General features: G+C 36.7%; 1 protein-coding gene across 1 annotated transcript in view; it reads right to left on the reverse strand.

Moving 5' to 3' along the window:
* LOC104866324 (leukocyte surface antigen CD47) overlaps positions 1-21,855 on the reverse strand; it is a 35,288-nt gene extending 13,433 nt beyond the window's left edge. The window contains exons 1-4 of the mRNA XM_010630194.2: positions 21,839-21,855; positions 18,003-18,370; positions 9,566-9,655; positions 1,030-1,137 (exon numbers count right to left, since the gene is read on the reverse strand). Of these exons, the coding sequence (XP_010628496.1) occupies positions 1,030-1,137; positions 9,566-9,655; positions 18,003-18,370; positions 21,839-21,855 (583 nt within the window). The remainder of the gene's footprint in view (positions 1-1,029; positions 1,138-9,565; positions 9,656-18,002; positions 18,371-21,838) is intronic.
* Between the last annotated feature and the right edge of the window lie 5,733 nt (positions 21,856-27,588).

Consider the following 27,588-nt stretch of genomic DNA (forward strand, 5'->3'; position numbering starts at 1 on the left):
ACACACACACACACACACACACACATTACAAATAAATGTTTTGCTTTTTAAAAAGAAAATGCATGAATAAATGCTAAAAGAATATAAATCTGAACATGTATGCCTTGACATGGATTTCTGGAATGGCATAACCTCCTCAGTTCCCTTACAGAATCCCAGATGGGAAAATGGGAAACTTCACTCACCAAGATTCCCTCCATGCACTATATTCAGTGTCCCAAAGCCAAATCAATGCTCTTTCAAGTTGTGTTCTGCATTTGTCTCCTCCCCATGCCCTTTATAACTCTAGATACAAGCATAACTGCAAAATTATGTTCCTAAACATCACAGCTACATTGTAGTCTCCTAAAGAAACCTTCTACAGTCCACTACTTTGAGTGCCAGCCCCTCTTTGCATTTCTTCTCCACGTGTTCCCTGTCCTTAACTTTCCACTCACACTTTCATCCCCTAGAGCTGAGTGTTACTGCCACATACTGGATGATGAAGTTTGCCTCCACAGTGTCCTAGTGATATTCCCAACCTCCATTCCCTAGAACTATAAATATTGTCCTACATGGCAAATGAGTGAGTCACATTAAAGATCTTGAAGGAGCAGCTTCTCCTGGATTATACATGTGGGCCCTCATTACAATGACAAGTGTTCTCGTGTGAAAGAATAAAAGGAAAATTTGACACACACACAAAGGAGAAGACACAGGTGAGGAAGTGGCAATGTGACCATGGAGGTAAACACTGGAGTAATGCTGCCACAAGCTAAGGAATGTCAAAGATTGCTGGCAAATATTAGAAGCCAGAAGAAGCAGGGAATGGATTCTCCCCTAGGGCCTTGACAGGGAGTGTGGCTCTGCTGATACCCTGATTTCAGACTTAGGGCTTCCAGAGCAGAGAGAATTCTGTTGGATGAAGCTACTCTGCCATAGTCTGATAAACAGCACCACCTCAGAAACCACTACCACTCCTCCTGCCCCCAACACTGAATGCCCTCCTTACATCAACCCCGCATTCCCCACAATAACAGGACATCTTACCTGGGATGAAAAGAATGGCTCCAACGATGACAATTATAGTGAGCAGCAGTCCAGCAATAAGTAAAAGAATGATTTTCGTACTTGTACAATTGGACTTATATTTAAGTGCTTAAAAAAAAAAAAGAATTACATGAAACAATTTTCAAAGTCATGACTCACAATTCACTATAGCTGAATAACTTCTGAGGAATACCTTCATATTGTCAAGTCACTGCACGTTTCTGATAACCAACAGATAAACGGGTACAAATGTGGATGCTGAATATGTAGGTGATCATTTAGACCCACCAACCCCCTGTGCTTTTAAGTATGAAGATACCAGTACATACATCAAGCTTTCTCAGATAAAGCACTTTTAACCTGTAGGACAATGTACATTTTCATGGGGGGCTGCTCTATGCACTACAGAATATTAAACGCAACCCCTGGACTCGGCATTGCAAGATGCCAGTGATGGCCTGGAAGTTATGTCACAGTGTCTTTAGACACTGCCAATGTCCCCAGATGTCCCCAGAGCAAAATCACCTCAGACCAACAACACAACATTGATACACATTGATGCTGATGGGAAGTAACTGGTTAATTAGCAATACTGAGAAAAAAAGAGAACTAAGGTCCACCTCAGAGAAGATGAAACATCTGGAAATCTGGATGTATTATTTTGAAAAACAGGACAGAATAAACATTGAGCAAATCACACCCTTGTGAAATCCTTATGGAGAAAAATGCCTAAAATTTTCAAGTAAAATACTTTAATAGAAATAACTGGCAAAGACTAAAAAGGATTCATCATATTTATTGTTTCTGATCTTAAATTTACTGTCAAGTACTTGATACCCTCACTGAAAAGAGTCCGACTACTGCCATGAATAAAACTAAAAAATATTTCCTTTACAACCTATTGACCTTTCTGTTTGATTAAAATTAATGTTTCATCAAGAGATTATTAAAGGTAACTTAAAATCTGACTGAGAAGCAAAGATAAAAAGTACAGTGCGAGTGATTGCAATTCTGCTGTGTAGCATCCACATATGGATAGACTCCATGTAAGTAATCACTGGGTGATTGTAGTGAAAGGGAAAATATTTTAAGTATTATAGTTTGCATTTAATTTTCCTCCAGTAAAATGAACAAATATAAATTATAATAAAATCAACAAATGCTTCATAACCTACACGACCATGAAAAATAAAGGTACCTGAAGATTTTTTGCATCTCTACCTATCCACGCTGTAGACAATAAACTCAACTCTAGTCACTGTAGGGGAAGACAGAGGCCTATCTAACAATTACATGTGAGGCCGAGAAGCAGAAATTCCTATGGACTGGAGAAGAGAAATCCACAGTAATCAGAAAGTACTGCTACAAAGTTTTCACTTGGTCTGTTACCTGAATCCAGCCCTGGAACTGGCATAACTACTTCCCACTCATGTCCCTACCTCCTTATGAGGTACAGAAGTTTTACAGCTCCACTATTTTCTAAGCTCAAATCCCACCTAGAATGAAATTCAGTGCATAGGTCGTAATAGGCAGAGATGCAGAAACAGACTTAGGACTCTTTGTACTGAACATTATTTACTAAATAGAGCTTCAAAGTACTGCAAATAAAGTGGTTTCAGATGAACCTCGCAATCAATCCACCATTCGTTAGGAGGCTCTTCAGATTTAATTTTATACATAAAAGATGATAAGATCAAACAACAAGGATTTTGTGTATAGTATATGCTCATGCAAAAAAAGGCTGACATATCATTCTTAAAAATAAGTTTAAATATCATATAAAATTTAAATTCTTTAGGCTCAGAGGAGCTAGTATAGGGAAAAATGCCACCAATAACAAGAATAAAACCCCATAAAATCCTACTATGGCAGTGTGCTACCATGGCATGGGCTTTTCTGATTGAGAATAAGCACGATGTATGTTGCATGTAGCTTTAGTTCCTGTTAGTTGGTTCAATTGCTACTTATTTTCAAGGCCACCTTGAACTTTTCCTTAAATTAAGCAGCCATTTCTAACAAATAGTAGTGAAGTCTGCTTAAGTAATAATGGGCAATGAAAGTGCATCTCCATGCTTTCTTTAGGCAACCTTTATAAAGGTCTCTTTGCTCATTCTCTTTGCTCACAATGCCCATGTAGCAGGTTCCACAGAAAGTGAGGGACAGGTATCTTGTTGCCAGTCCATTTGTCAATTTTCTCAGCTACACTGAGATTGCTGTAAAGCCAAAAAATCTCAGTGGCCTTATTAGTGACTTTTTCCCTGTGTTTTCAGTGGGTTTATTTATTTATCAAATCATTACATATGACAAAGAAAACAAATCCAAATAATAATTTAACAGTGTGCTCTTATCAAACTTTGATATTTTTATAACCGATAAGCAAGACGTTTATGTAATTTAAAAACCTGCACACTTTTAAAGATTCCTCTCAGCTAAAACTATTGAAATCAATATACAAAACATGAGAAATAATACTATTTACATTTTTCACAAAAAACTTAATAATCTTAATATCTGATCAAGACAAAAACAGGAGAAATAACATTCTTATCAACAAATTACGAATTCTAAAATATTCCCTCTTTTATTTCAGAATATATATATGCTATTTAATTTCAGACAATATAAAATAATTCTAGCAGGCTCTGTCTCAGAAAAAAAGTGTTAGGTTAGTACATTTCTTTGTTCTATAAATATTTACTAGGTTTCAGGCCCTTCAGTCAAAATCAAGGGATAGATTACTTTATTCAATAAAAATTGTTTGACTACTATGAACCCATCTGATATTTACTATTCTTTTTTTCTTCTTCTTTGAGGCAGGGTCTCACTTTGTAGTGCAGGCTGGCCCTGTATTCACTAGGTAGCCCAGGCTGCCCTTGAACTCCTGGCAATCCTCCTGCCTCAGCCTCCTGAGTGCTGGGATTACAGGTGTGCGTCACCACACCTGAACGATATTCATAATTCTAAGTGCTAACAAGGCTTATCTTAAGGCCTTTACAAGTGAGCAGGTGAATGTGTATGCTGGAATCAGGGGGTGAAGGGAGATGATATTCCCACTTCTTTCCCAGTTAAATAAAAGGTGTAATTCTCTGCTGGTCTAAGAAAGGTCTTTTTTGTATTAATCTTACAAATCTATGCGAATGAAACAAAAATATGCCTCTAATTTAGCCCGCCTCTGAAAAAAGAAAGCACTAATGTTATGGACACGATTTTCTGATCTCTTTGTGATTGACACAGAGCACATAGACTGCATGTTGTGGCTGATAAAATCTAGTCAAATACCAACTCTGTGTGAGGGTAATATAAAATCTATCACATTAAATTTTCATGGTTAGATTTTATACATCCATATAGGCTTACACAGTCTACCTAACAAAATGCAAACTTTAACCCTTGCTCAAAGCCATGACATTTATAGTCCCCAGCCAAGTGATCAGTGAGTGAGTGCAGGTAAGAAGCTTACCCATGAGAAGAAATGCATATCAGATTAAAATAAATCACAAAGACAAATAATTGATTTAATTTATAATATGCTTTCTGATAACTCTAAGAAAGTTATTTAGAAATATTTTGGTACACTGTTGAGCTGTGAACAAGTCACGTCTTCAATAAGGTACATCAAATTTTAAATTTGAATTTTAAAAATTATTTAAACTACTACTTTAAAATATTTAACACATTCATTTAGAACACACACACACAAGCACACACAAATGAAGGATTTGTAAATCTCCATACACTACCCTGCTTACTGATGGAACAGTTATCAAAATTTATAATAGAGACTAAATATCATACTCCCTATTTATAAAGTGCTCAGGCTTTGTGTGGCAAGTATTTTGACTATAAATAAAGAGGATGTCCAAGAGACTAATTTCCATTGCTTGGTTCTAAATAACTATGAACTATCTAATAACTATCTCATGAAAAGTTTCACAGTTCTAGAGTATATGCAAAAAGTTGGGATGTTTGGATTCGGAAAGGGTCAAAGGAGCAACTGTATTTCCATAAAAGACCAAAATGCTGAGCTATAGTTTTGGTCAGTTCTTCCTACAATAAAATCAGTACATAACCACATGATTTAATAATAGTACGTGGTCATTACTGGACAAGACCAAGGGAAGTTCAACATGATCAAATAGAAATCACATTAAACTTAATAACAAAGTCCTGTTATTAAGGGTCATCAGCCAAGTCACAAAATGACTGCAACATTTATTGGAAAGATATTTTATCTTGTATGATAAAAATTTCCAGTGCAACTTAGAATATGTCCTTACTTTTTTGGAATGATCTTTCCTAATCAATGAAGAAATTCCCTGCATCATTCCTTCTTTTAAATGTGTTTTCATGGCTTACTTTCATTACTAAGCTAGAGTTGAGGACTAAGTTGAAACTTAAAGCTGTTGTGACAGAGAATTTCTTCCCTTGAATTTGCCAATAATGATTTCCATAGGAACACCTATCCAAATACTTATGAGAAGTGACCCAAATTCTTCTGAAATAATTTTCAGGGAGGACAAGAAAGTTAGGAAATGAAAGATGCTCAGAATATATAATTTGAAATAAATTATAGTAGTCCCCATTTTATATGGTTCTGATATGCATGAATATAGTTTAGTTAAATTAAGCAAGAACTCCAAAATATAGTTTAAATTTTAGCTGCACCAATAGATGAACAGAGTACATAAAGTACAAACTTCACCAGTATCATCAATATCACCAGTCTGTCGCTTCTTCTGAAGACCACTGGTGACTGGCCAGTTATTCAGTCAGCACACACACCTAAGTGTGTACTTGTGCTACTCCTTGTCTCCCAGTGACGAAACCACATGGAATATTATAATGGATTATCGAATGAGGAAACTGGGTGAGAAAAATGAAGCAGAGAAGTAAAAAGTGAGAATGCACAATGTGAAATGTGAAGAGACCACAGTGGAGTGGCAGAAGCTGTGACTTACTGTGGCCCTGACACACTGCCACGGGGGCTCCTCAGGATGCAACCAAGCAACAAGTGAAGGTGAACTCATCAGCACAAATGAGGAAAGTAGGAAGGCCCAGGTCATACAAAGGTACCAAAAGAAAAGTCATTCATCAGAAACAGGACTCGCAGGTGAGGGCTCCAAAACCAGAGGTGATATGCACTATCTCAAGCATTTAGCCCAGTGCCCAGCTGTCAATGGTATTTGCAGAATAAATCAACAAATTAGGCAAACCTTCTACTTTAGAATTAACAGTTACATCTACTCAGGGTTTTTAACTACATATAAGTTCATCCTTCAAAGAAAGAAAATTCCTGAAATAAATTCAAGATGGGGATCAGTACAGAGTAGTGGTAAACATAACTGTTCAGATTCCAGTTACTGTCAGAAAACAGATAAATGGAAAAATACTGCCTACATCCAGAGTTACTGAAAGACATAAATGTGATTTGAAGTGTAGAGAACTTAGAACAGTGCCTGTCCTAGAGAACAAGAGCTCTACAAATATTTAGCTACTGTTATCAACACCTTTAAATGTGTGGCAAGGCTGGTGAATCATGACAGAGGTCTCTCTCTCTCTCTCCATATTTCTTTGTTTAACATGAGCCACGGGGCCAGAGATTTTGCTCAATGGTTCTGCTGCCCACTTAAAACAAGCCACAGTAAAAACTTTCCACCAAAATATTTCTTTAGTTCATAGAGATAGGCCTTTAAAAAGGACTAGCCGAAAACAAAAACAAAACCATTTACCTTTAGTAGCACAGAACTGAATATTAAAACATGTGTTTTCACCCAACAAAATAGCAAAGATTTTAGGATGAGGATGATGAGGATGAGGATGATGATGTCAGAAGTGTGAGGTGGAAGACAGGTATTCTCCCCTGCAGTAGTTACTGATACAAAGTTCCTGGAGTACTTTTTAAAAATGGGTATCCAGAGCCTTAAGATATCTCTGCATCTCTGTCTAGACTCACCTATCTTCAACATTTACTTTGATAGTATCAAAACATTTGGAAACAACCTTAATATCAAAATAAGATGAAAGTTAACTGTAGTACACATCTATAAAAGTAGAGCACAGGTAACCATACCAAGATTTTTGAAGACAAAGAGAAAAGATGTACAATTTTATAAGCTGAATGAGCATATCCATAGTTTCATTTTTAATTAAGAAAGACAGAGGGCTGGGGATTTGAATCAGTGGTTCTGCTGCCTGCCTTGCAAGCACAAGGGCCTGAGTTTGACAACCGTTACCACACACACACACACACACACACAGAAAGATAGAGGCAGATATACACACAGGAAGACACAATGCAGCAGGGACAAAGGGAAAGAAGGAAGAAGCAGTCAGAAAGGGAAGTAGAAAATTCAATGGAATACACCAATAGTTTATTTCTAAGCTTTGGAACTGCAACATTTTTTTCCCTATAGAACTTCCTGAACTATACAAGTATTTCAAAGTGTTAGTAGCTGGGCATGGTACTGCATGCCTGTATTCCCAGTATCACTCTAAGAGGCTGAAGCAGGAAAATCACAAGTTTGAGCCCAGCCTGTGCTATATAGAGATTTAGTGAGACTGTGTCTCAAAATCTAAAATAATGGGGGAGGTGGGGGATTTAGCTCAGTGCAATGGCCCTGGGTTCAATATCTAGTACAAAAAAATTGTTACATACAGCCAAGCCCTCTGTATTTATGAGTTCCTTATCTATAGACTCAATCCACTGTGAATTGAAAAATGTTAAAATTATGAACTAAATATTTACACTTTTTTCTTATGATTCCTGGAACAACAGAATATAACAACTATTTACATTGTCAGAGTTACCATAAATAATCCAGAGAGAGATGATTTTATATAAAAGAAGTCCAGCATACATGAACTCCTTTGCTCTCTGTGGAGGTCTCAAAACCAATTCCCCAAGGATATAGACAGACAAACGTACTACCTTTTAATTTAGAAAAAGTAGTAAAAGCTTGTTTTGCAAAAAAAAAAACAAAACAGCTGACAGGGAACAGATTTACGCCTGCTTCATTTCCACTAAAAATAATTTCACTAATAACAATGCCACAGTCAGCAAACTTCTATTAACACAAATTCAACAAATCACACTCATATAATTTCATGATCTCAAAAACTGCCTTTCCCTCTCCACATCACAAAACGTAACCCTTAAAGCTTGGGTCTGCCAATATGGTTAATGCGTTCCCTAACATCAGAGTGATGACAGAGTAGGTCTTTAAGCTGTAACATTTCTTCTCTTGAAATAAAAGGCTTACTGAAATTCTAAGGTAATTTCTAAAGGAAGTCTAGACATTGCCTTGAAGGTAACAGTTGTGAAATGTCTTGACAACTGTCACTGTCAGCCAGCCCTTTGTTCCATTTTCCTTTTAGACTCGAGTTTAGAGCATCTTTGAAATCAGCAAGCATTTCCAGAGTTCTGAACATTAGATAAAGTTCTTAAAATATATAATCTATAATCTCTTCTATTTTTATGCATCACCAAGGATACTCACAGCTTAAACTCTGAGGAAAAGAAAAATTGAGGCTTGTGCTGGGCATTTAGCTCAGAGGTGCCACCGCCTACCTCACCAAGCACAAGGTCCTGAGTTCAATCCCCAGTACAAAAAAAAAAAAAAAAAAAAAAAAAAAAACAACAGGCTGATCTACTACAGTGTTTCACTGGTGTTTGCTTTTCTAACTTATTTTTTTACAGGATAAATTCAGTCAGCATTATATACTCCTTGCTTGTACAGATATTTATTGGGCTGCAGTGATTATTTCAGGGTACTACAGGGAGAGCAAGGATAAATCTTAATATATTAAAAGTTTAGAATGAAACTGAACTTCACTAATTTAGTAAACTTCCTTCAATAAATTGGTATGTAAATGTGGTTGAATATAATCATTAACCACAATGCACATAACCTGTTTACCTTGTAATGACAATTCTCTACTATTGATGGTAAGTCTGATACAGCATCACGATTTGTCCCCCAGAGGTTTGGTTACATGATTATCACAGTAAAGCAAGATCAGAGAACACAGTTCTCCCGTGGCTGCTTCCTTAGGGGCTACAGAACTGTACACCATGGATGACAAAATATGGTGCACATGGGGCTTCTCCAAGGGTGAACACATGTCTATAGGGTCCACACTGGGAGAAGGAAGACAGCAAAATCCTAATGCTCCAGAGTACAACGTTCTTTTGTAACACAATGCAGCCTGTGACTGTTTACCAAATGAAATGGTATGTGTATAAATATTCTCTAAATATGAAAATGCTACATGAGCCGAAATTATTAGTAGTAGTCCTATTAGTCATACTTATGAGATTAAAAGCCACAAAAAAAGGATCTTTACAGGAATTAAAATGAACCACAGAAAAATATAGAGGACAATATCTATTTTAAGGAGACTATTAATATTCAAACTATATTTTATAAATCACAACACTTTCTAACACAATCTAGTTAAATAATTTCAGTACGACTGCCTCCTAGAAGCACCAATTTCATCACTAAAATATACATGAAATATAGAAATAAATACTTACTTAAAATACCAAATTGTCCCCAGAAAAGAAGAATAGCCAAAATTGGGAAAATAACAATGAGAATATTTTCATTTGGAGAAAACCATGAAACTAAGGAAAAAGAAAACAAAAATCACAATTAGTATTTACAATACTCACTTTAAATCATGTTAATGGCCATTAAGTATGTTTTTATTATGCAGATAGAATATAAAAATAAAGTTTCATTTATATACACAATAAGTAAACTAAATTATGCATATTAAAATGACCTTGTATAACAAATTTCATTTAGGAAACAAAAACTACAATTATTTAAGTGTTTTTCACCACATTTCTCTTAACTTATGTTTTACAGAAGCAGCCAAAGCAGCATAGCAGCTGAGAGCAGAGCTCTGCAGCCACACTGCCTGGGTTTGAAACTCAGATCTAACTCGTGATCTGCGCAGCTTTGGCCAATGTCTGAACATGAGTGTTCTTCAGTGTCCTTGATTTTTCATGAGTACATCCCAGAACCTGCCCCTTGAAAGACTGTTGTGACTATTGACCAAGTTAATATATGCAAAGGGCTTGAAACTAAGTTGGCAATTTAACAAGTACTCAGGAAATGTTAACTGTAATTATTCTTCTGTGTGTGTTGGATACCTGTAAGCATAAAGTGCATAGAAGTGACCTTCAGGTAATGATGAAGTGCTCCTGTAAACACTGACTCAGGAGACCTAAGTGAGGGAGCTCTTGTCCACTATGTCCCCTCCCATGACTGTGACTAAAGACCAAGACACACGAGCCGTCTTTCCTCAAACTGACTCTGGAATACTGGACTTATTCTTGAATAGTTAAGACTTTAAAAGAAACCATTTCCATGTAAACATGAGGTGCTTTAAGTTATTAAGGAAGATGTTATTAAGTGAGTCACATATGTTACCTATAAGGTGGAAATATAACTACACCTCCTATAGAAAGGTAATTGAGATATTAAGACTTCAAATAAGATTTTTTGAGAACTTTAAAAAAATTAATTTCAACTGTGTGTCATAAACACTTAAAACTGTAATTTTAGCTCTGAGATTTCTTCTTTAACAATAAAGCTAAGTAAATGCAATGGAAGCATTTCAAAGTTTTGTCTCTTCAGGGGGGATATGCTGTCTGAAGAGCCCTTTTGAGTACTGTCTCAACAAGCACTGCATTCCTCTGAAATTAGCATATGCATTTTAATCCTGCACTGCTCTGCCCCTCAGAATCATCCTGTGAGGAACTTCATGGGGTCACTCCATAATGACAGCCATGCATTTCCTGTATTAAGCTTATAATGTTAAACCCTGATAAAATGCTTACAGTAATCCCCAGAATAAAACATTATAAATTCTATCTTAGTGATATTAGCTTTTCAAAATCTATCATATTACCCCTATCCATAGTAGAGATTTAGTACTTTTGCAGGTGAAGGTTACAATAGCCATAAAAGTTACTGACTAAATGGAACATAATTTTTGATGCTCCTTAGTTGCAGAACTCTTCTAAGAGAAATGTTTTGAGGCATATTGAATAAATCCCTTACTTTTCAACTGGAAAACTGAATGTCATACCAAAGAAAATGCACTTCAATTTCGCATAAAATCCTACCATTAAAAGAAATCTGAGCACTGTACTTAGGCTTTCATATTTAATATCCAAAAGACTTGGTAAAAGCTCTATGACCTAATAACTTTGCTCAGTCAAGTTTACTTTTCCTTACCTATTCCTCTATTAATTTGCTTTGAGTTATCTACCTTAACTCTTAAAATGCTTCTTATAACTGAGGAAATTGAGGCATAGCGAATTAGGCATTATCACCACTTTATATTTTCATTTCTTAAACTCACTCCAGATATTCCCCTCAAGTTTCTGCATATCAGCAATGGTGACTCCATTTCTTGGTGATTCTAAGATGGAAAATCCTTGAAACTATATTTCACTCCTTGGTTTCTCCATTCCACATCTAGATGGACAGCAAATCCTGCCAGCTCTACCTTCAAACAGCAAAAAATCTGATCTGAAGTTCAAAAGGGGCTGACCATGAAATATTCTTTCACTGACCTCTGTCTTTATAAGTAAAACAATCCTATGCTATAATAATATAATGTATTAATAAAAATAAGAGGTACATTCACTGCAAGCTCATCATGAGGAGGGACTCCTTCCCAGTACCTGAACATCCAGCAGGAAACAATGCAGAGGACCTGGAGCTTGAGCGGTGGAAGAGCAGACCCTTGGAGACAGTGAGAAAAGAGGTATTGGGACTGACATGTAGATGGCCACAGAAAGTCAGGGAAGGAGATGCCAAAGAAACAACAAGTCAAGGAGCTAAGTGATGGTCCCTATAGCTAAAATTCAGTGACAGAAGATCATGTGGGAAGGGTTTTCTGAGGTAAGATCATGTTGGGTGTTAGCTACTTGTTAGTAGAGTTTGAATTCTATTTTAAGAACAAGTAAATGGAGGGCTCAAATAGGGGAAAGAAAATGGCCTGACCTATTTAAAATCTCATCAGTTATGTGGTCTATAGATCACAGAGAAGCAGGCGTTTGAAAGCTATGGCAGCAATCATCCTCAGGAGGAGGAGCAGGTGACCAACAAATGCTATGCTGAGTTCAGTTTTTTTTATTCATCATATTTATGACGTCACTGGGAAGAGTTTCAAAGGAAGATGACCAGAATGGGGAATCTGACACCATTTGCGATGGCTTAAAAAATCAGTAATCTTTACTCTACAGAAGAGACTTACTACAGTCTCTTGGGAGAAATACTACAGTCCTCTGTGTGATTGAAAAATTATAGGATAGCAAGTCCTGGCTCAAATGAAGGAAGAACTGGAGATGCCTGATCATAGAATGAGATCTTTGGGAGGTAACAGAGTCTACTGCCATCCTTTAGGTTACAAGTCAGAATGGCCTTGGGGTAACTTCATTTCAGATGGCAAGACAGACTGAGTACTCAGTGACTACAAGATTCTATGGAGAAATAATGAGAAACATAAGATAATATCTCAATGAGATTAAGGTTATACCACAAGAAATATTATTGCTTTAGTGACTCAAGTGGCGCTTATCAATCATCTGGGATTTACTCAAACTTCACAGGCTCTCTGAGCCTCTCATCACCACAGCAAGATTTTTCCCATGTTCCCTTTGGTAACTATGGGGGCAAGGAAGCATACCCATAATTCTCTCAGTTAAAATCACTGTTGTAGATCTCCACTGATGTCTAGTTCCTATCACTGACATAAGTGTGTTACTTTTCTCTCTAATTTGTTATGGTGGAAAAACTTGAGAATCACTGAAGTGGACATCTGAGAACCAACTGAGATGATAAGGGGAAAAAGAACATTTTACATAAACTTGCTTATATGTCCCCTGATTTGTTACAGCTAGTTATTGTCAGGTGAGGTTAACTCTCCTCAAGAAAGCATGAGATAGGATACTTCACTAAGATCCCTTTTAGCTCTGAATTTCTATGGAGCTATGAAAATAACAATAAATTAGACTAAAAAGAGCATATGTTGAAAACAATGTTGAGACTCCATCTCACTTCAGAAAGAATTGCTGCTATGAAGAAATCAACCAACAGCAATGTTGGCAGGGCTGTGGTGTTGGTGGGAGTGTAGACTGGCGCAACCACTGTAGAGGTCAGTTCCTCAAAAAACTAGAATTAGTGGTCCCATTTGACCCAGCTTTTCTTCTTCTGGGTCTCTTCCTGAAAGAAAAGCATTATACCGCAGAGATATATGTGCACTCACGTTTATAGCGCACAGTTTGCAATAGCTAAGTCTCAGAAACAGCCCAAACGCCCATCAATTGGTGACTAAAGATGTGTATTATATATATGAGTACTACTCAGCTATAAAGAAAGGAAAATACATTTACAGCTAAATTGATGCATTTTGAGCCCATACTCTTAAATGAAATAAACTGGACACCCATGTAAATACCGAATAGTTTCTCTGATATGAGAAACTGAAAGTGTAAATTAAGACCAAACTGCATAATGGATATTGTGAAATAGGAAGAAAATGTTCAAAGGACGAGGGGAACAAGGGTGGAAAGGTAGGGGAAAGGGAAGAAGGGAAAGAAAAAAATGAAAAAAAAAGATGGAAAAAATGTAACAGCTTTTGTAAATAGGAAGCGGTGGAGGGGTTGAAGGGAGGGCTGGGGAATGGGAAAAAATAAGAACCAAGATATACCATGTACAGCTACAAATTCCTAATAATGAATGTGTTCATAATGTTATATCTAAAATGTACCAATAAACTTAATAAGCAACAACATAAAAAAATAAAAAGATAAAAAGGGCATCTGATATCTTTCCACCTCAGGATTAAGAAAAATAATCCAAGGGCGTTAACACTCATTCCGCTGAAGCCATGTCTGACAATTCTCTATCACACTCCTCCTCCAGTGAGCTACATGCTGTCCTTGAACTGATATTTTTAAATAAAATCCTAATAGCTTACATGCTTAGTATAAATTTTAAGCTTCCAAGCATAGCAATAATAAGTATTTTTATTAATACCATTATTTACTGTTAGTATTTGATCATTTACAGGATGATCATACTACATCATCAGAAACTACATACTATGATAGTTTTCAAACCAGAGAGGTCTAGGTTAAAACCCTCTGACCTTAAATAAACATCTTCAATTTATTTTGCTTCCCCATGCATTAAATGATAAGAACTGCATGGATATCCTAGAGCATTTAGAACATAGGACATGACACACATTAGGCATCTGGCATAAATGTAAGATCATTTTCCTTTTCCTACACTGTAATCACTTCTTTGGACTCATGGATAATATCTTAGTCATCACTGAATCCAGTGCCTTGAACAGTGCTTGATACATTTAAGGACCTCAGTACATCTTTTTTGGGGGCAGGGGGTTGTTTTGTTTTTTGAGACAGGGTATCACTATGTAGTTGAGACTGACTTGGAACTATGTAGCCCACGATGGTCTCAACTCACAGTGATCCTCCTGCCTCAGCCTCCCGAGTTCTGGGGATTACAGGCGTGCGCCACCAGGCCTGCTACACTCAGTAAATCTTTAAGAGAAAACACTATCTTATTTATGACTCTAACATTCCTGTGACATGATTGTATCCTCTCTTTACTTACAAAAAAATTAAGAACCAGATAAATTTTCTTATCCATGTTTCATAAGCTAGAAAACACCCTTCTAAATTCAAGTCCCATACTTTTTCCATAGTACTATACTCATAAAATGGGTATGCATATCAAACCATGTGTTATAGTGTTTCTGTGTATTCAGCTCTAAAGAAGGGTACAAGTGGTCACCATCACTTACATTCTATTAAGTGGAATTCAATTCTCTATTGAACATTTTCTATATCTCATTTATCCTACATTTACAAAAACATATATATATATGCTTGGTGTCCACTGCTTAAATCCCCAGTCTATGTGATGGGCTAATATCATTATTATAATAAATATGTATTCCACAATAACAGTCCTATTTCATTCAATCTTTTTATTCACAGGAATACTCTATTGTTTCTTTTTTTTCCCCCAGCCAAAAATGGTTACAAAGTAGTGACACCAGATCACTGCAAGATATGGAGCTACCCTGGAAAACTTTGCAGTTTCTTCAAAAACTAAGCATACACTTATGATATAACCCAGTCAAATGATACCAGAGAATGGTAAGTTTATCTAAGAACCTCACTTGGGATTTAGCTCAGTGGTGCCGCCACCTGCCTCACAAGAACAAGGTCCTGAGTTCAATCCCCAGGGCCAAAAAGAGCCCAACAACAACAACAACAACAACAACAACAACAACAACAACAACAAAAAACCCTCTCATTTAGGGCCAAGGTTTTAGCTTAGTGGTTTAGCCTCACAAGTGCAAGGCAATGTATAAAAACAAACAAATAGCTTCACATCCAACAACTTGGGCACTAAATGAAACAGTCCACCTCAAAAGGTCACCTATTGCCTGATTTAGTTTATATAGCATTATTGAAACGACAAAACTTAGGACAAGAAATACAAATCAGTGCTTTCCAGGTTAGGAACAGCTGGAGATGGGGTTTGTGACTATGAGGGAGATGTTTGTATTGATGGAATAGTCTGTATCCTGGTTGCATTGATAGTTCCACAAATACACATGGTGAAATGATAGAGAATCATTCTAAAACACTAGACCATTATGAAATCCTTGATCTTGAAACTCTACTATGGTCATATGACATGTAAACACTGGGAGACAGGGGAGGAAGGGCACAAAAATCCATCTTTGAATCCTCCTGTAAATTAGTAATTATTTCAAAAAAAATAAAAACTGAGTACAAACCCAAATGTATCAAGCCTTTGGTATAATTTTTTTTCATTCACTATAACAAAATAATACTTTCTCATTTTAATGGCCCCCAAAATAAGACTATCTCACATTTCTATAGAGATTTTAAAAACAAAGGAACATAAAGCAATCACACACAAAATTATAAACTTTGTCTTCATCTCAGAAACTGTATTACTTTCCCTTTCATCTTCATTGCATCTTCTGTCCTTTTAAGTTTCATATCTTACATTTATCAATTTTTCTCTCAGTGACCTACATTACATCCAAAATTACTGCTCCCCATGGTTGGTTCTCTCATTCCCACAAAATTATACATTCCCTTGGAAAAATCTTCATTAGGCATTAGATTCTCTCCCTCCAGTCACTCACAGTGCACATGACTAATTAGAACACTCCCAAAATATGCACACTTAAAAAGGAAGCTCCTTAGCCCCAATTAATAGCAATGGGAAATAATTATAAAGTGAGATTTCTGAACTACCCTCCTATTCCTCCTTGCACACTAATTCACAACACTCTAGGCAGGTTTTAGCAACTGGTTATCTCAGAAAATAAACATCCTGGGAAAACAAGTAACATCTGCAACACACGAGAGTTTTCAGAGACCTATACATGGATTCTCATTTGATGTTGATTAGAGTCTACAGAACACCTGAGAGCAAGTATGTATTTTTCATCCCCACTTTAGGGATGAGGCAACTCGGACTCAGTGAAGTAAAATCTCAAAAATCAAATAAATGAATAGTAAGCTGATAAACAAGAGTATGTAATTAAGGTCTACTGATGCCAAATCTTAAACAATGTCAAAATATTTCATCAAACTAAACACCTATTCCCAATTTGGTAACATAAATTTTATAACAGGAAAAGCTGGAAGAAAGGAAGGGAACTAGTTAAATCAACTGAACTTTCATCCTATCTAGAACCGAGGTTCTCAAAGTCTAGCCAATGACAAGGCCAGTAATATGCCTGGTGATTCAAAACAGAAAGTTAGAATGACTTTCACTGTGGTTAATTAAATCCTTTAGCACAGTAAGAAACAGAAAAGGAGACTGTTTACTTGGGCGCAACTCACCAACCCAAGTCTCTCAAGGTAGGGCAAGTCACGGCACTATACACAGGCCTGAATTCAATTTAGCTAGGCTGGATCCTGAGTTCCCTCACATTCTCCCCAAGGAAAAGAACAAGAAAAAGCAAGGAAAAGAAAGAAAAAAATACAGAAAATCTCCAGGAATCATCCATGATAACCTGATATTTAATCTCCTGATTCTTTTCCTTTCTTTGCTGGGGGAACACGGTTGGTTTTTGCCAAATGTTGGCCAAAGTAGATTACAAACCAAAACTAAACAAATAATAATAGGTTAAGTAATTAGAAACAAGCTCAGAAATTAATCCCATTAAATAAACACTTTTGCAGAGAGAAATGTAAAATAGTTGACCTCAGCATCAGTCACTCAAACAGAATACCGTAGTCCTCAGACTGAGAGTTTAAGAGCCACACAATATTCAAATGGACAAACAGCAATGACTTTTACTGCAATTAGGCAAAGAAATAAAAGTTATGATCTTAAATCTGCTAAATATTATATCAACATTTATTATTATTGCCTGATTTTTTTTAGCTCAAAGGAATTCCTAGTCCTATCTGCCCACTACCTAATATGGTTGGGTATAGCAGGGGAAAAAAGGCATTTTGTATAGAAGTTTTACTCCCTACTCTGTTTTCTGTAGCTATCACAGAATACCTGAGACTGGGTATTCTATAAAGAAAATAATTTTATTTCACTTTACGTGTTTATGGCTGAGAAGCCTAAGAGCATGGTGTCAGCATCTGCTTGGCTTCTTGTGAGGACCTTACATTGTTACATAACAGGGTGGAAGGATGGAATGGAAAGTGAATATGTTTGAGAGAGCAAAAGCATGAGGAGCTTTATAACAGCCTACTCTCTGCATAACTAACCCACTCCCTTAAGAAAGCCCATAATCCTTCTTACTGACTTAATCGCTCATTAAAGGTGCCACTTCCCAACACCCCACAATGGCAATCAAGTTCCAACATGAGTTTCAAAGGACACAGACTACATTCAAACTACAACACTTACCCATACGATACTTTACTTCTATGATTGTTTCTCCTTCTCTGCTTAATTCTGTTACTTCACATGTGTAGTTTCCTACTTTCACATCATCCTTACTCATCTTCAAAGAGGCATCCCCTTTTAGTAACTTTGAGACTGCGATTTTTGCACTCGAAAAGTTCAGGTTTGCAGTAGAAATGTTTTTATTTCCATCATAGATGAAAATATATGTTCCATTAAATTTCCACTTTACATACATTTCCTTTGTGCTTTGTGCGCCAACATTAATAACAAAGCATGGGATGACAACAGTTTCATTACAAATGGTGTATTCTACTAATTTGGTCTTATTTAACAGGAGTTGAGCTGAACCTAGAAAAGAAAAATATTTACTTAGTTATAAAAGTGAATGCTATACATCTTAGGTATGTTATAAAACCTTAAGTTGTAGAAAAATGCTTGACTCATTCATTTACAAGCAGTAAGTAATGGAGAAGACCAGGTAAGTGAATAACAGAAAAAAAAAAAACCAAAAACATATTTTACTATTTACTTGCACAGCTGAGAGACAACAGTATAACTTTCTTTTAATCATTTAGAATAACACAGAAGATACATTACCATCATTACCATAAAACTTGGAAATGAGTTCAGTGATTGTGTTGGAACATGTGGGTAGAGTATGCAGATACCGAAAGTTTTGAAGAAATCATTTCAACCTAGTGTTATATGTAGAAAAATATTGTCCTTAACATGGCAAAATTTTGAACAGAAAGTCAAACCAAATATTATATTCAGTCTCAACTTTTATACGTTTCCAAATAGAATGTGCTAAACTGATACAAAATTATCTCCACCCTTGTGCAGCATTTCTAAAAAAAAGTGGCTGGTTTTATTGCGCTTTAATATACAAAGTAAATCGGATGACTCAAATCCTATCTTTCTACTAGGATGGAAAGTCTGAGAATAACAATAAGAAAAACATTTTCTGTGGCTATTTTTCCATTATAAAATATAGACAGCAATAGATATTTTGCATGAAACTCTTACAAAGGATTACATACAACTAAATGGCATTTTCCCACCCCCACATTTCATTTTTATCTACAGAACAACAATTTCCAAATGTATACTACAGGTATTTCTTCTTCTAAGAAACCATAAGCCACTCAAAAAGCTAAGAAACCATTGAAAGCCAGAGCAGACACTGCTAACACATAGGGTATATTCTCTCAACTGTTCTCACTGATATAAAGTACAATTAGCTACAATGCACAAGCTAATTAATGCACAGTTAATGCACAATTAATGCAATGCACAGCACTAATTACGTGAATGCAAGCATTCACCATTAAACTAAACTGTATGTGGATACAGAGAAACAGAATTTGTCTTCCACAATCTTCGCCCATTTATCAACTCTTTTATCTAAGTAGACAGTAGTCAACTTTCCCCTCAAAAGTAAGAGCAGCAACAAATATAAATAAAATATCAGGTCTGCTAACAGTTCATCTTTAAGGTTTCTTCCATCTATATTAGTTGGAATAAAGAAATTAATCACATGAGATGGTATTATTCTTAGAACATAATTATTCAATAAATACCTACTGAATTGAATACAAGGATTTGGGTGTTCAAAAATTTGAGTACCTTTTGCTATTCAACCTTAAGAGCTCACTTTGCCTTGCTTTGGTTTATTCTCTAAATAAGAGGATCAAATATGATCACTGAGTAACGTCATAGCATTGTGGTAAGCATCACAAGGAGAAAATATATAAGGAATGCTTCCTAAACAACCATGTATTATAAAAATATAGGCTCCTGTTATAAAAACTAGACCATGTAGCATTTAAATGTAATAACCTGGGCCTCCGCTACCTGCTTTAAATGGTTATACTTCTGCGAATCTGCCATCTGAACTAGGTTTGTGGGCATCTTCACCTCTTCTCAGTTCTCTACATTTCTACCCAAATATTAGGGAGCCCCAGGCAAAACCTGGACTTCCAAATGCATTCTTTAAAACCTGGGAGTTGTGAATTATTTCCCCTGAGAGAGGAGCACTAAGGGGGAGAAACTACAGTGAACAAGGATTGGAACAAAGGAGTGCTGACATTAGAAATACAAAGGAAGGCAAGTGTCACAGAAAAGCATGATTCTGATGGATTCTGGTATCCTGTGACAGAGTGCTAAGCACTAACATATTCTCTGGATTATCTGTGCCTGCTCCTGACTGGCTTATTTTTACAATTTTATAAATTGTGTACAACTGATGATAATGCAAATGATTGGTGTCCAAAGAAATACAAATAAATTTTGTTTTTGCTACTTCCATCTGGAGGGAGACAGTATTAAAAAAAAATCATATCCTACTGACTCGAGTGCATCGACCAATTTTGCATCTACTAGCAAAATCATTTCAACATTCCTGCTTGCCTAAAATTTGTCCGCCTTTCCAATTTTCCTTTAATTGGATTTTGCCTTCATGCTGGTTTGCTCTTTAATTAGTGAGTGAAATAAAAATTTTGACATGTGTCCATTTTATATTTGTATGAGTCATTCAAAAATTATATTTATGTGTTAACAATTTTTCTTTAGTTAAAAGATTCAAGCGACCAAGACCTGTCATGTAAAGGTACAAGATCCCAATGATGAATGTAACTGTACTGTATACCTAAAATGTACCAATAAACTCAATGAGGAAAAAAAAAAGATTCAAGTGAGAAGTTCTTATAAATCTTACAAAATTTCTAAGGCTCTAGATAAGTGATTAGAAAAACTTCGTAATTTCATAATTTACATTCAGAAAGTAAATTTTCTGCAGAATACAGAAAGCACTAATTTTACTGCATTATTTCTTTTAATAAAAACATTTCATAACATAAGCAATTTAATTAGAATAAATGCTTGCAGTAGAATTTAAAATAAAACTGATTCAGATAATCTATGATTTGAATAACCTTTGCACTAACAGTAAAGAAAGGTGGTCCTAAAAAGATCACCCAAGATGTTAATTATAACCCCATCCTCTGTAAATATGTATAAAAAACTAGTAAGAGGTAAAATTATCTGATCTGGGCCTTTTCTCTTTTGTCTGTTGCCTTCTGATGAAAGAGTAAAGTGAATAAAAGATGGAAAATATAAGAGCAAATACAGGAACATAAATAACATGAAATAACATGAAATAACAAAACAAGATATGTCAATCTAAATCAGCTGTTAGATGAATTTAACCAAGAGGAATGCCAGACCTACAGATAAATTAGCAAATGAAACAGGAAAAAATTATATCATATGCCAACACTATTATTGGACCTTGCAACTTCTATGAAAACAGACCACCAACAAAACCATCTCAGATGAAAGTCCTGACAACAGTCAGGTAAGCAGGAAGGAGGCCCGCCTGGTCCCTGAAGTCAGGGCACACAAGGCCAGCTCAGAAATTTTAAATATGCAACACAAGTTAGGAATTAACTTGATAGAAAACACTGTGATAAGACAATGGGATGAAATGACAAAAATATAGTAATTATCTTTAGGAGGAGCTTACAATTTTCATATAGAGTATGACAAGTAGTTCATATACTACAAGGGCATAAGTGTATGAAAAAGTGCATGGGTAGAAGAGTAATTGGTTTTACAGATTCTGAATAAAATACATGTAGCTGTTAGGGAATAACAGAAGATTGTCATAGTTCCTACCCAGCTTTAACTTTTTATCTTTTCACAAGTTCCATTAAAATTTCCTCTCCTTTTAAAAAGCTATTAAACCCCTCTCCCTTTGCCACTTATCCCATACTCTCCAAAAAGTCTTCTCTCCCTAAATTTAAATTGAGTCCTTCGCTTCCCTCCTACAAACTTACCTGCAACCTATCCACATCTTTTCCTCCCACTCCCTTTTTCAAAGATGAATCCCTTCACTTCAAAGTTAGTTTCCATTTCTGCTGCCAACCCATCTATCGCAAGCACTTTTGAAAACTGATTATCATTTTCCACATCCCCTTGTTCCATTTGTGAGGCATTTCTAAAAAGTCTCTTTAAAATTCTTGATCATTGATCAACTTTAAAAAATTCCACGTGCTAGTTTCTTTCCTTACACCCTCAGGTAACTGTCTCTTCTTCAACAGCAGTGCACTCCTTCAATCTCTGTACCTGGCCTCCACCCACTTCCCCTATTACTTCACCACTCGAGCTCTGGGCCAAATCACCAAAAATGCCTTGTAAAAAACCAATGTGCATGACCTGACGCTTCCACAGTTCTTGGATCAAAAGGCAGCTCCCTTTCCTATCTTATTCTTGTTCCTTGGCCTCTATGGTTGTGCTGGATGAGGAATTTCCTCCTTCTTTTCCACTTCCCTCTCCAGCTTGCTTTCTTGTAGTCTGTTCCTTAGCTCCTATTCAATGTATGTTCCGAAGGGCTTCATAGTCAGCAACCTGTGACCAAGTAGTCTTCTATCCCACGGTGTTAACTATTTGTGCACTGTTTCAATTGCTGAACCATGCCCCATCTTCTAAACTGCAGACCTTGGATAATCAACTGTGTGTTGTGCAGTACTAAGGCAACTTCAAAGTCAAAACGTCCAAAAGCTACTCCGCAGAAGCCAGGAGATAGAAGTTAAAACAGGTCCTGTATCGTTAACCTTAAGTAAACCCAAAGTTAGGGCTTAAATTGTAAGACTTGATTGAATAGGCTAAAGTGACTCCATGCTAATAGGCCAGACTGTGCTTCTTCATATGCTAATTGCTACCTTGGTTAACAGCCCACCCAGGGGCAAATGGTTTGACAAAAGGTTACCATAGAACATTTCCTGCATAAGATAAGCAATGTGTTTGCAGTCTTGTTCTGTGAATTCCCTGACTCTTTGTTTAGAAAAACCTTATAAAAAGTACCTCAGCCCCTGAGCAGTTGCCTCTCTGAGCCACCTGGCTCTGGGAGTGCCATCTGGCCAGACTAATAAAGGTCTCTTTACCATCTAGCCTGGTGTGTTCCTTCCTGGGTTTCTCGTTCTCCGTCGAGCTCCCGGAGCCTCGCTGGGTGTTAGGGCCCAGCATCGTGGAGGCCTTTTTGGCTGTTCACGCTCCGTGGAGTGGAAGTGAGACTTAAGGTCTTACAAAGTGAGCTGGCAAAGAGCCCAACTAATTAAACTTTCCAAAAGAATTAAAAGAATCATATCACAGAGATCTATGTGCACCTATGTTTATAGCGGCACAATTGGTAACAGCTAAAACTTGGAAACAGCCCATTTGCCCATCAGTTGGAAACTGGATAAAGATGTGGTTTTTCTATAAAATGGAATATTACTTAGCCATAAAGAATGAGAAATTAGATTCATTCATAGGAAAATGGATACATATTGAGGATATACTCCTAAGTGAAATAAACGTGTAAATACCAAATAGTTTGTCTGGTGTGAATAAACTATAATAGTACATAAGATCCTAATGATATAAATGACAATGTGAAATAGGAAGAAAAGGGCTAAAGGTGTAGGGAAATTGGGAAGGGTAGGGAAAAGCTAATAAGGGAAAAGAAAAAAATATGAGAAAATGAAAAAATGGAAATGAAGTGTTTGTAAAGGAGAGGGGAGGAGAGGTGAAGGGAAGGCAGGGAAAAGGGGAAAAAATGAGAACCAAGACCTGTCATGTAAAGGTGCAATGAACTCAATGAGGAAAAAAAAAAAGGAAACTGACTATCAAAGGAATGCAGGGGACAAAGAACCAGTTCCTAAAAAAGGGAGAGTAGCCCTGGAGGAAGTGAAATGCAAATGAAACAGCCAAAGTTTTCCCTGTCTGAGGCCTACCAGTAAGCAGGAGCATCCCTGCCTTCTTGTTCCTACACCAAAAACTGGGCTGGTTACAATACCATTCTTTCAAATCCTTACCTCCCTATTCTATTTTGTATTATCTATCAGTCACCAGATTTGGGCCCAGGAATCATGCTGGATTCTTCCCTCTTTTTAGTCATGGAGAATTCTTGGTAGGCTCAACCTATGAAATAGTTCCTATACCCACTATGTTGAATGAATGAATGATAACACAGATTCATCCATTCTCCCTTCAACTCTTGCTATGCCACACCCTCCTACTGGTAACTGGTTCCCTGCTTCCATCTTCAACATTCCTCCAGCCCCAGTATCTTTTCCACAGTTCCCAAAATAACTGTTCTAAATGCAAACGCGCACTCCTTTCACTAATATATTTTAACACCCTCCCAGCTTCTTAGCTAAATTCTAAGTGCATCAGCACGGAATAAAAAAGGTCCTTCAAGATCCTTTCCAGCCTCACCTCCTGTACTTTCTCATCTCCCAACTAAGCCTGCCCAACCATAACCTTTCCGTGCAATGAATATGCAAATGTACTCTCAGCTCCAGGCCTTAGCACAAGCTGTTCCTCAACATATACAGGTCTTTAACCTTCCTGAGGATATAGAGTATGTGGTATTTAAAAGTACACTCTCTGGAGTGGGATCCTGGTTCAAAACTCAGTTCAAGCACTTCAGAGTTGTTGAACTTCATGCTACTTACTTCGCCTCTGTACCTTAGTATCTTCACCTACAAAATGTGAACCATAATGGAATCTAATGCAGAAATTTTGTTAAGATTTCACATACAGAGAAGTGCTTAACAGACTGGCAGCTATAGTCTGCTAATTTTTGCTCTTCCTGCCAAAGTCCCATTGAAATGTTCATTCCTGTCCTCCCTTCCTTACAACCATCCAACTGTGTCTGTCCCATTTTTACTGTTCTCATTGCCCCTTGTCCAAGAGCTGTCACTGCACCTACTACAAAATATTATAATTACTGTCCTATCTCTTCATTAATCTCAGAAGACAGGACAATGTCTTCATGTGGTAGCATAAGGATCATACCAAGTGTCCTCAAAGTATGATATATTCTTTATGCAGATAAAGAATATGAAGTATAAATTTCAAGAAAGGAAAATTTAAAGGTCATATGGGAGAGGATTCACTCTGATATTTTGACAGAATTCTCCACTGCATCTCACTTCTAGAGATCCACTTATGGAATCATGAAGCTACATACTTAATGGAAAAGCTCATGTCAGTTACATACTTAGGTTCCACCAAAAAAAAAAAAGAGATAAACATATCTAAGGAGGATCTTCTTAAGAGTAATATTAAAACTAGGTTTTAAAGGATTAATAGAGTGTTACAGGAAACAACATGCTTTCTAGGTAGAATAACATGTTTAAAAGGAATAAAGAAAATGAAAATGAAAGCAGATCATTTTTCAGGTGGTATCTAGAAAATGAGGTTAGAAAACTAGTTAAGAAAAATTGTAAATATTTCCTTGAATGTCATAAGATGCTTAGGCTTGATAACACAAGCAATGGCAAAACACTTAAGATTTTATTCATTAAAAAGTAACATTCATAGCAGTATGAAAGGTGGACCAAGGGCAGGAATGAAGAGAAGAAAGGCCCACTGAGAGCTTACTGAAACATGCCAAGTAAACAAGTGGAGAGAGGGCCTAAAAATGGCAGTAAAAATCAAAGAAGTAAAAATCAACAAAATTGAAATGTAAGAGGTGAAGCAGACAAAAAAGAAAAAATTAAAATGTTTACCAAAATAGTATGTGGAACTTTATAGTCAGATTGTAAATGAATTATAAAAAGAGAGGCTTGTCGATTTGGGGAGAATATCCGTTGAATATTTAATAGTCTCAACATTAAAGTACCTATGGTACAATGAAGTGGAGATGTCCTAGATCTCTAGATAAGTGATTCTGGATTTAAGCAGAAAGCTCAGAGTTCCCTTAACTTGGGAATCCCCAAAAATGTACCTGGTAATTGAAATCACGAGCATAGAGAAGATTAACCAGAGTCTCTGAAAAGCAAATAAAGAAGATAGCAGAGAATAAAATCTTGGGGAACACCAATATTTATGTAGCAAATGGTAACAACAGTGAATTGTAAGAAGCAAGGAAGTGAAAATAAGAAGTGATAGAAGGGAGGCAAAAAATACCATGTAGATATCAAGGAAGAATTTCATATGGATAAAATACATGTTAAGTGGGATAACAAAATGGTCTCTCAAATGAAATTTTAAATCAGATAAAGATGCATGTGAGAAGTGAATGAGTGGGGAAAAAGCAATAGTGATTCTCTTTCAGTAAATCTGCCATAGTAATAAAACATAGAGAAAGGCAAGCAACTCAGAACAGAGACAGGGATAAACAAAGGCAAGGGTATTTTAGTTCTTGGATTGCTTTTCTTCTCTAATACTGGGTAAAACTTGATCATAGGTGCAAGATAAGGGGAAGGGGTCAATGGAGAGGGCAAGATCTAGGATGCAAGAAGGAAGAATTAAACTGACTGAGCAGGTCTCCAGGATGGTAGAAGTCAGAGTAGTACACAGGCTGCCTTTCCCCTGGAAAGGGGAAAAGGGATTCTTCTGACACTTGGTGAGAAGACAATGACAAGAAGGTCATCTGAGACATCATAGGTTATCTTAGTAATGGTGGGAAGGCAGCTGAGGGACCAAAGCACTCACCATTACTGTTTGCAATGGAGTAGGAAGTTATCTGTTCAGAAGGAATGTTCAAGAATGGGCTGAGAAGCCCCAGAAGCTGCTAAGGTAAATGAAGCAAAGATCGTGAGTAAAGATATCTGCCAAAAATGAATCCTACCAATTTCCCCTCAGAACTAGCCACTGGCATGAAGAACAGGAATCTCACACTGAGTAGGGTTAGGGACAGACAGGAGGATCTGGTCGCACCTCTTCTTGGTGGAGACTAAAATAAAGGTATGGGGTAGAGTGGCGAGTCCACAGTGACTTAATCCTGACTCAAAGTAATCCCTGCACAGGATTTTTCAAAATGACATCCAGAATTATAGCCTTATCAAGAATTTCAAATACATTAAATACCACTGAGGGATAAAAACAAACAAAAAATCCCCACTTTCTATAAACTTCATTGTAAATTATTAAAATGTATACAGTCTGGGGCTGGGGATTTAGCTCAGTGGTTCCGGCACCTGCTTCACAAGCTCAAGGACCGAGTTCAATCCCCAGTACTGCCCAAACAGAATTATAGCCTTATCAAGAATTTCAAATACATTAAATACCACTGAGGGATAAAAACAAACAAAAAATCCCCACTTTCTATAAACTTCATTGTAAATTATTAAAATGTATACAGTCTGGGGCTGGGGATTTAGCTCAGTGGTTCCGGCACCTGCTTCACAAGCTCAAGGACCGAGTTCAATCCCCAGTACTGCCCAAAAAAGAGGGAAGTTGTATACAGTCTGAAATTTGTCTATATGTCCAAGAGCTTAGCAAAGCTTTAGTGTAACATGGCTTCATGATTGCATAAAGTGAAAAACAAACAACAACAAAAACTTATTTGATAGACCATGAACTTGCCAAAGCACGTGCTTTGTCTTTTAGCCTATGGGTGTGACATTAATTTTCCCAATCTAAATCTCAAATCTTGGGATTGACTAGATTCTGAATCTTGTGCAACTGGTCCATGGATATGGAATGAAATATTCAGTGGAGGGTGGAGCTTCAAATTCCTGTTTCAACTCCATTTAACCACAAGGGGGGAAAATGTAGTTTCTGTGGACTTAGTCTAGCTATACTGTATCAGAAT

The sequence above is a fragment of the Fukomys damarensis genome, unplaced genomic scaffold (genome assembly GCF_012274545.1).
Source record: "Fukomys damarensis isolate Sample0158 unplaced genomic scaffold, DMR_v1.0_HiC HiC_scaffold_24, whole genome shotgun sequence".
Classification (NCBI taxonomy): domain Eukaryota; kingdom Metazoa; phylum Chordata; class Mammalia; order Rodentia; family Bathyergidae; genus Fukomys; species Fukomys damarensis.